At 40.7% G+C, this 10,530-nt stretch overlaps 1 protein-coding gene across 1 annotated transcript in view; it reads left to right on the top strand.

Moving 5' to 3' along the window:
* The window catches only part of hnf1ba (HNF1 homeobox Ba), a 29,130-nt gene that overhangs the window by 10,016 nt on the left and 8,584 nt on the right, over positions 1–10,530 (top strand). Inside the window, exon 5 of the mRNA XM_008424991.2 lies at positions 9,635–9,777. Within this exon, the coding sequence (XP_008423213.1) occupies positions 9,635–9,777 (143 nt within the window). The remainder of the gene's footprint in view (positions 1–9,634; positions 9,778–10,530) is intronic.

The following is a 10,530-nucleotide window of genomic DNA, read 5'->3' as shown; positions in this document are numbered from 1 at the left end:
AATATAATTTCAGATTTTTGTATAACTTTTCTTCAGGTTAACTTAGAAAGTGAGCTATTGTTGTTACGAGTTAATGTTCTAAACTACAGAAAAGTTATTGTTAGGGAAGCTCAACTGTGAAAAATTGGACTGATGTTGATATGCAATAGTATTACTGATGTTATGTTAGATTTACCAATGTTTTATTTTATCTTTTTTTTTATCCGATTACTCGATTAATCGTAAGAATAATCTATAGATTACTCGATTACTAAAGTATTCTTTTGCTACAGCCCTAATAAGAATGTTAAAATTCACATAAAATACATCAAAGTTTGTGACAAAATGCAAAGCGATGTATTTGTCCACGTGACATTTTAGTTTCAGTTTCCCTTAGAGCAAAACTTGCCAGAAAAAATATGTTTCCAAGGCCGACTTGATGTGATCAGGGAGGCAGAGAAAGAGAGGCCTGGATGATCAATGAGCGTGAGTGAACTGAGTAAATGCCATTGTTATTCTGATCTTTGACAACATACTGAGAACAATCCACATTGTACCTGCAATCTCCACTCCAAAGTCAGCATGGAGAGGCATGACACAAAGGGCAGCAATCCTGTGACAGGCCAGGGTCAGGCCAGGGTCAGGGAGTAGTGGGTTGGGGGCAGTTGGGACGGACAGATCCAGAACACCTCGACGTAGCTCTGCGGTTTCCGTGGCTTCTCCTCTTGCTCCCAAGTTGCTGAACGGGGAGACGCCGTGCGTCGTTGCTCTGACCATTTAACCTGACCAGATGTTTGCATTCAGAGTAATTAGTATTGACCAAGCCCACCTTTACAGTATAAAACCAACCTGATAGGGCCACGCGGAGCTTTATGCTCCMTGCGCCATCACTCACCCGCCATAAAAGTGAGATTTGAGAGCCGCACTCAGAGCCCATTGTTGTCCTCTCGTGTTCCAACACGAGGCCACCTTTGAAGGGAACACAAACTGTTTGCCTTGGCTTGCTCTTTTACCTTTGGATAAAMTGGTCCCACTTGTGGACCGTCTGTTTGCGTTTGTCTTTTTTTTTTCTTTTCTTGTTGTGGCTCACTTGAACACCTGACCAGGCAATGACCTGAGGCTGCATCGCGGTGGAAGGGGTCGACAGCGAGGCTGTCCAGCAGAAGGGGAAAGGTTGGTGGTAGACCCACAAAGAGTCTCAGCTGGTTGCTTACAAGGTGTCCCGCTGGCATCCCGCCGACACCGTCAGCTGTTTTTCAGCGTCAGCTCCAAACTGACAATAGCGTCCCGGCAGGCGGTCTCATTGCGTTGCCAGGGCACGGCCTATATAATGCACGCTTAATGGACAATTAAAGTCCTTTGCTGCTACATCTCCCGGGCCCTTGATAAGGGGGCTCTTCTGACTTCAGCCCTCTATACTCTGCCTCAGCAGGGGCCTCCATTGTCTGTGGTGTATTAGAGGACTGCAGTGACTGTAACACAGGGTTCATTTATCTCAGCCGGCCCTTACTGTTGAGGCTGGTCGCAGACTCSGAGCAGCAGGAGCTGTCCGCCGAGGTATTGGCTCCTTTCTGGCCAGACAGGACTGATCACCACTTCTTCTTTGCCTGTAGAGAAAGCCAGCTCACCTCTCCACCCTCCTCACCGCCACCCCCACCACTCTTTCCTCCTATGCTCACCTTCAGTCATACGTGAGAGGTCACTCCTGGGTCATTTCAGACATACTCCTCTCACTCTGGGAGTTTTTATTGATTCTGTTTTGCTTCATTGATCAGTCGGTCACAACTGGATGGACGGTCAAACAGTGTGACGTGCATTTTTAGTGGTGCACTGTTTTTTTTTTTCTTGCTATAGCAACAGAAACTGATCCTACGGACAGATTAGCTGGCAGCATTTGGCTCCTGTGTGGGATTTACCTTTACTTTTATTCTTCCAAATAACATCTACTTCTACTACTAGAAGTCTACTACTAAGTCCCATCTTCATATGCATTCAGCTGTGAGGCTAAGTTAAGTTATCAACCACTGTTTTGACTTTCATYCTGCAAAAAGCGCAAAGATGTCAATGTCTTTTGATGGCCTTGAAAGGACAACCAACATTTGTTTCTGCATAGCCAGTTTAGCAGAAAGTATGGATCAGTTTACTTCATGCTAAACACTGTTTTTTATTCATGTGCAACTATTTTCTGCAAATACGTTTTGGGTTTTTATGCCTTTTAGATTCACTTGGCTCCATTAGAATCCACTTTTGACTGTTTTTTTGTGTGTGTGTGTGTGTCTGTATAAGAATTTACAGTGAATTTCCAGCAGAAAGGGAAAGGTTGGTGGTGAACCTACAAAGAATCTCAGCTGGTTGCTTACAAGGTGTTTTTTGGATAGGAAATCCACCTGATATTTAGTTCCAAATATGGATCCAATTTATTTTTGCCTTGGAAAAGTTTTGTACCTGTTGGTTCCCCATGAAGGTTTATTGTGTCTGTAAGCTAAAAAGATGCCTTCAAGGCACTTACCARTCGATGAGGAGTTTTTTTTAGGTATGAAAAGAAGCTTTTAGTTTCTAGTTTTGCATCACATTTTTTYATCCAGAGGTGTTTCCGTAGAGCTTCGTCCCTTTGGGTAACTTTCTGTGGAGTAAAGCRCAGTTCTAGGGCAAGTATGAATTAATGTTTGGTCCTTTTTTGGGGTATGAGATGGGTTGTCAGCTATGAGATGTTTTGTACAGACATTGCATCAATTTATCCTTGCCTTAGGAAAGTTTCAAAGTTGCTGGAAACTCAAGAGGACTTTTTTGTTAGTGTTGGGTTTGAAACATCCTTAAGGCAAAGACAAATTGCTGCACACTCCATTTTTGGGTACATAAAGGAACTGTCAGGATATTTTGAATCAAGCTGAAATCAATCTGCACTGCCGTTGCTCTCTGTTTTCTGTAAAAAAGCTTGACTAAATATTAATAACAATACTGCTTGTACTACTAATCCTATTACTGCTAATAACAATAATAACGTTAATAATAAAAGTACAGATGTAAGTATGAATATGATTATGAAATGGAAGAAGCTAGGTACAAAATTGGGTTACAAATTAATGAAGATATGAACTGACAAAAACCAACCACAGCAGGGGCTGTCGGCCGTTAAAACAGATGAGCTAATTTCCTTAAATAATGTATTTTTTCTTTGCATTTGACTGCAGAACACGTTTTTGTACGCTTACTGAAATATTAAAGCAGATGTAGTTGGCGCTTTTAATGTTCGCTAGGTTTGGGTTTTTAGGCAAATTCCAGTTTTCTTTGTAATAATTAAAATTTTATTTAATTCAGTTCCATTTTGTTTGGTTCAGTTTGGTTGTTGGTTGTGCTTGGTTTGATTATGTTCTATTCTATTCTATTCTATTCTATTCTATTCTATTCTATTCTATTCTATTCTATTCTATTCTATTCTATTCTATTGCAGCAATTAACAACAAAGGTAATCTCAATGCACCAAAGAACACAAACAGGCCTAATTTGTACTCAGCCAACTCCAAGTTGGTGCAAATTAACTTGAAATAAATCTTTTCTTTTCCTGAGAAATCCAAGCATATATTCAGATTAATATCCAGCTACATACAATCCAGCTCACATCTAATTATGGTACAACACAATCAGTTCAGTTGACCATATAATGTGGACAGGTGAGATGCTGTCAGAACAAGGAGGCCCAGCTGATTTCATTGAGTGTGTCACAATTTCTATAGAGAAAAACTATACTGTAGAGCTAAATCTAACAGAAAATAAGGAGATTTTAGTATTGTCCCTATTAATTCATACCAGTTGTTTTTATTATGCTTTCAAAAACGGTTTTAAGAATACGCTGTTGGATATGTTTGCAAATGGAAAAAAGTGAGAATTTTCAGCTTTTACGTATTTAATGAACAAAGAATAAGTGAATGTAATTGTTTTAAACCTGAGGTTTTTTAAAAAAAGACCTTTTACTACTGACAGTAAATTATATTTTATTTTTCACTTAAGATTACCATGAAACTGAAGCTGTGCTGTGGAAGCTGAGTTTTACGTGTCGTTCTGCTCTTTAGAAAAGCAGCAGACTCAGAAGTTCCAGATCGGATACAGTAGTGAGTGGGTGAGTGGGTGAGTGGGTGAGTGGGCTGCCCGGCTTTCTGCTTTCACCTCAGGCTGGCTGAAAACACACATACACACTCAGAAAGATTGCCCGGCTTTGCACTTTTCTCTGTTGGCTCTCCCAGAGAGCCACAAAGAGGAGACCGGATACGTCCTGCAAAGACCCAGGAGGTCCGTCGTATGCAGCGCCTCCACAATGGCCGCAGCCTGGGGTTGGAGAGGCAGGCTTTGATATTACACGGGTCACACAGAGAGCATGGGCCTTTTAAACTGGTCGAAGATCCCAAGCTGCCACTCCCCTTCTGGGATTCTCGACCTCCCCTTGCTATCAATGAGCTAACACAAGTTTTTATTTCTTGTTTGCGCAACTGCACCAAAAACGTAAGATTTTTACAACCCTCAAACCACTTAGGAACCTCCGAACAAGATTAGCTTTTCTTTTTTGTTTTTGTTTTTTTAAATTAATTTTTTTAAGAAAACTAGCAAACTTTTGAATTGTGAAAACTCAATCTGAGGTTCCCTGCCACTCAAATTCCTGCCAAATCCAAAGAAACAAAACCGCCCTAAATAGCATCCTTTACTCCCTCTGACACTTAAAGAGGTCGCCCAGCTCCGAGATAACTGACTTTTTATGAGTCCTCTTCCATTGTGTYGCAATGGGGGTCACGAGTCCAATGGACTGCTTTATTGTTCCGCGGCGGTGTTTACAAGGCACGGCGGGTTGTTGTGGGGTTGATAGTATGTCGCAGGAGACAATATGAAGTCTGTTGGCTGAACAAAATGGAGGACARGTACTTTAGGCCTTGAAATATGGCGCAGCAGCTTYGCCGTATCTATATTTAAAGTAAGAGCCAGGCACTATCAGAGGCATGGTTGGTTTAAATGTGTTTACTTTTGCTCTGATAGTGAAATGAAATGTTTGATACCCTTGGGATGTTTTTTTTTCCTTTTAAACAGAAACCCTAAAGAGGTGCAGGTTGAGAGAGGATGACTTGATGCAGGACAGATGTTAACTATCTGAACTTGATGGTTTTTATGAATAAAAGCTGCTTAAACTGCATCTAACACCATATCCACAAGCTTTTTCTATCTCAGAAAAAGCTTGATTGCATAAGAGAAATTAAGAAATGCGTTAGGATAAAAAAGTGCAAAGAAGGCATAATGGTGTTGCATGTTAAGTTACCAAACTTAGGAATCAATTCTCAACCCAATGTCTACTCCAGCAAAGTCTCGTACTTGAATTTGAAGCCTTGAACTGAAGATTTATTTGCAGATTTCTCTAAAGGAGTAAAGGAGAAAGGTTGTCTGAGAGTAGTAGCCTTGAGAGCCACCCATGAATCTAAAAGCTCTTTGTCGCAAGCTGATTTGTCTGAATTTACAATAATTAATGGCTTTTAACAATAATAGGAAAAATACAATCCTGAAAATATTTATACAGATGCTCATGTCAGAGCTGAAAGGAAGCTAAAACAAGCCACCTAAATTACATAATTAGACAGCTGTAGTCGTTTTGTACATTACATTACATAGAGACCTGTTCAATGAATTAGAATATTATTGAAAAGTTAATGATTATAATTTTCCACTTGTTAATAAAACACATTTAAAATTAGAATAGTACAGACCGTTAAAAAAAAAATTAACACAGAAATATAGCCTTAGTGAAAAGAATGTTTAGTACCTGCTGTAAGGTTTTCAATTTTCTGACAAATGAGCCTCATGAGAACTCTTATTCAAACGTATTAAATATGACTGAATAAACTGGATTTGAACAATAATATGGCAAACTACACAGTTGTTGTTCACATCCTGTTCCAATTTCCAGCAGCCTTCATTAGGAAATCAATGCCTCCCTCATTGCTCACCTTTGGTGTCAGTGCCTCTCCCTGTTTTCTTTTCTTTTCTTTCTTCTTTTTTTATCTCAAAACCGGCTGTATATCAATACCTGCTGTCATGTCAGACCTACTTCGACTGGGCGCTGCGGCTGTCACACCCGGGTCAGGGACGGAGGGCGCTGTGGGGGAAGATGGGAGATCTGAGTGCAAACAGTCTGTCTCTGGATTGTCACTGAGGGAGGGGACGCTCTCCCTGTCCGTATGAGGCTGAGACCACAGGATAAGAATGTGTTTGACATTGCTTGTAATTGTGTAATGTTTGCTCTGTTGGTATCAGGGGGTGGAGGGCTGGGGCACTGCATCAGCAAACAGGTATTAGATTGTCAGTTGTGTGTGTGTGTGTGTGTGAGTGTGCGTGTGTGTGTTGGGGGATGTAGAGGGGTTGGGTTAGCATTCTTTGAGAGACAGCTAGAAGACCAGACTTTGGCTTTAGTGTTCGTATTACACATTGTTTCTTTGCAGCGTTGTGAATATGTGAATTCAGTTAATGGTGCAAGTTATCCCTATTTTAACTAATTTGTGCAACAAACTTTATTTTTTTCTTCCATCTCGTATTAATAACCCCAGTAGCGATCATATTTAACTTCCATATACATTACCTTGCAAAGGTTTCCATAACCCGTGAACTAGGGCTGGACGATATGGCTGAAAACTTATCACGATATAATAATTTCATATCAGTTAATAATTGTCAATATCAATAATTGATCAGTTATTTGTTTTAAATATCTGAAATACTGCCAAACAGGGAATGTGACCTTTCATGTTTAATCCAGTTTTCTTTCCACGCTGTGGTTTTATTTTTAAGCAGCTGTGACACACGGTGGAAAACTTGCTGCTGCTGCTCAAGTTACTCAACAGGCTGTTTCTAGGTAACCAAAAAGTGAATGAGTTAGTTGATGTCACGGACGCTGATTAGCTAGCCGTGAGAGGTTGAGCGGCTAAAGCATTTCCTCTGCCTACATCACCCAGAATGCTGTGCAATTTTGGATCAGGGTACAGTGACTATTCTACATACTGATTATTGATCACGTGTCTATCGTGATATATATTGTTGTTGATTTATTGTCCAGCCCTACCTTGAACTATTCTACATTTTGAGACATTATAAATGTATTTTATGTGAAACCATCACAAAAACGTGTATAATTAAAACTTGGAAGGAGAATGATGCTTTCAACATGCCATCCATTTGTGTTCAACCTCCATGGACTAAAACCTTGTCGAGCCACCTTTAATGCAAATTAGATTAAATCAGTTATATCAAGGCTTACCTCATGTTCACAGCTCGATTTAGGGCTGCACTTTGACTAGGCCGTTCTAGCACATGAGTATGTTTTGATCTAAATATGCTTGTAGGGTCATTGTCCTGCCAGAAGGTGAACTCTGCCCCAGTCTCACATCTGGCCCACCGTAACCTTTTACGCAGCCCTTTAGACTCTAGAGAGCCGCATAAATAAAACCTTCGAGATAACAGTTGTGTTCTAAGATATTATTTTATCAGTCAAATCAGAGCAGCTTTTTATTGGTCTACTGCCAAATTGCATCACTATGTTCAATATTATTAAATTTTCAGCTTCATATCAAATTATAATGTTATTCCCTCCTCAAAAGCATAGTTCAGGTTCTGTCTCACGGAGCACCCCTCCACCGCTCCTTCCCCACTCTGCTCCTCCAGACTAGCGGCAGCAGCAATTAGCAAACATCTGGTGGAACTGAGCATCGACTGAACTTATCATGCAAACTACCTCTCAAAAAAATTTTGTTAAAGGCTCGATGGATGAAAACTGTTGTGATGAGGTGCTGAAGGCGAAGTGTTGGATCGAGAAGGAGCTTCTTAAAGAGACAGAACCCAATTTCAAGGTGTTAAATTGCGAAGTCAGATTTCTTTTAAGTCATGTTTAATAATTTTATAACAACTGAAGGTAACATAGTTACGTGACTGTGCTATAAAATGGCACAATGTGCCTGGAAAGCACACAATACTGCCTCTTTAAGAAGAACTCATCCAACAGTTCTTCGAACATCGAACTCATCGAATGTCCTGGCTTTTTAAGGACATTCATAAACCAGGTGTGGTTTGAAATATAAATGAGTTGGACACCCTGACTTAGAGAAAAATGCAAAGTGGACTTTGGATGCATCTTTTCCAACAATGGCTTCTTTTAGTCCAGATTTAAGAAAAGTGTGATTAGTAGTTGCTATGTCAACAGCGTCTCCTCATTGACACCCCCTCCGAGTTATTCCTGACCTGTCTGTTGATCTTCACCATGCTGTTTGTTCACTAATGTTTTCTGGCTAAACAAGACAGCTGGATTTACACCAGGATTAAATGACACAAATTGACAGATTTTTATTTGGATGATTCCTGCTAACGTTTGGTTGTTCTGGGAGTGAACAAACTGGAGTGAATACAAATGTACGGCAAACTTTTCAGATCCATCCTTTCTGTGGAAAAAATTTAAAATGATGTTCACATATCTTTCTGCTTCACAATTCTGCCTTAATTTGTGTCGCTCTAAATCCAAAGTAAATCAGATTTGTTTTTACTGTTTGTTGTTGTATGGGAAAATGTGAAATACCTAGAAGGCTTGGGAATACTTAGCAACCTTTACACTGAATGTTAGCATTTCCTAAACCGCCGGTGAACCTTTGCACTGACGTAATGAAGCACATCATCAGCAGCAGCAGCGACTGTGTGCTAATCATGGAGTCTGCTGGAAGTTGTGGTCTTGTCAGTGCGTGCACACAGAGAATGGCCTTGGCTGAGCTGCACAGATAGCAGCAGTGGACAGGTCAGTCAGTGTGTGTGCGTGTGCGTGCGTGGGTGTCTGTGTGTGCGTGTGTGTGTTTGTTTCCTTTGTCCTACCCAGTCTGAGTCAAAGAGCAACACAGTGTGGCTGCAGCTGTAACCCTCTTTCTTCCATCACGTGATCCACGCATCATGAGAGTAACCTGCAGTGAGCGTGTAACTGTGTTTCCATCAACCATAAAATTGCATAAATTAAAAATTTGAAAATAAATTTGCTTAACGGAAACACACCAATTAAAGAAAAAAAAACCTCTAAGTTTTTGCACTAGGATGCCGTGGTTTTTCAGTCACATKGAAACACTTTTTTTTTTTACATCAGACGAGTCACGTGATCAACTACTACTGGCAAAAACGACAAAGAGGACGACAGGAAGTAGGAGGATGGTGGTTTGTTTTTGTTGAGGGTTTTTTCCGGACAATGTGCYGCTAGTTCCACCATGAAAAGTTGTGTGTCACTCAAATGACATACAACAAGATMCACAGCTCTTCTGTGACAATACAGCGTTCTTAGCTGCTCTCAGGGTTGTTGTTGCTCCAACACCTGAATGAGATGCCGACGTCTCCTCTGAAAGACGATGAGCTCTAACGCCAAGGCTGAGTTATGAATATATCTCATGTAACTGTTTACATCCATCGCTGGCAMAATTTTTATTGACTTAACACATGAACAAGCTTAATCACATTTGAGTTTAATTAAATTTCTTATTTAATGGAAATATCACAGATGAAAATTTGTGTTTTTTGTTTTTTTTTACACTAGCAGAATATTGACAAAGATTTCCACACATTTGTAATGGATTTTGTGTGTGTGTGTGTTTCTCTCTCCTGCCAGTGCGTTACAGCCAAGGCCCCGGCGAAGTCTCCTCCTCCACCGCCATCAGTCACCACAGCAGCAGCAGCCAGTCGGTGCTGCAGCAGGTGTCCCCGGGAGGATTGGACCACAGCCACAGTCTGCTGTCACCCGACGCCAAGATGGTGAGTGAGCACACCTGGACCCTCCCTCTGCGGCCGCAGATTAGATAAGGCATGGCGTGCGTTCAGCGGAAACCCTGAGTCCTGCTCTCCCATGGACCCTTCGCCAACAATTCTCACATTGTGCAGCTCTGTTTGAGCGGCAGCGTCCTAACAGGCAGCCTTCACCCGAGCAGACAGGCAGGCATGCTGGTCGCTCTGCCAACAAACCTCACAATGAAACGTTCTGTTCTTATTGATTAAACGCCGAGCAAAGAGAARCCAAAGGTGGAGGAACGACAGCACCATTTGATTGTGGCCATAATCTGCAGTCGTAGGATTTTTTTTTTGTAATAATATGCTTTAAAAACATCACTAATTTTATTATGCCTTGCTCATGAGGAGGCAAGCTTTTTAATAACCTTTCACAGTTTTCTTGACCTACAAGTTGTTCAGGATTTCTGAAGAGCTTCCAGACTTTTCCTTTGGACTTTAGTAGCTTTTTCACTTATTTAGGTCCAGTCCTTCCATCTGACAGTGTATTGTGCAGTGTGTGCTTGAAAAAGAAACTGACCCAGAMAAGGAGAAGAAGGAATTTTTCAGATGAAGACTAATATCTGCAAGCATTGGTTGATGTAATATCCATAGGGTAGATGTAGGTGTGCTGTGATTCAAAATCATAAAGGAGTTCAACTAAGAGTCCCAATTGAGAAAATAAAGAATATTCTATTCTATTCTATTCTATTCTATTCTATTCTATTCTATTCTATTCTATTC

The sequence above is a fragment of the Poecilia reticulata genome, linkage group LG13, assembly GCF_000633615.1.
Source record: "Poecilia reticulata strain Guanapo linkage group LG13, Guppy_female_1.0+MT, whole genome shotgun sequence".
NCBI classification, from domain to species: domain Eukaryota; kingdom Metazoa; phylum Chordata; class Actinopteri; order Cyprinodontiformes; family Poeciliidae; genus Poecilia; species Poecilia reticulata.
Note: the sequence above shows the minus strand (reverse complement) of the source record. Positions and strands in the feature narration are given on the sequence as shown.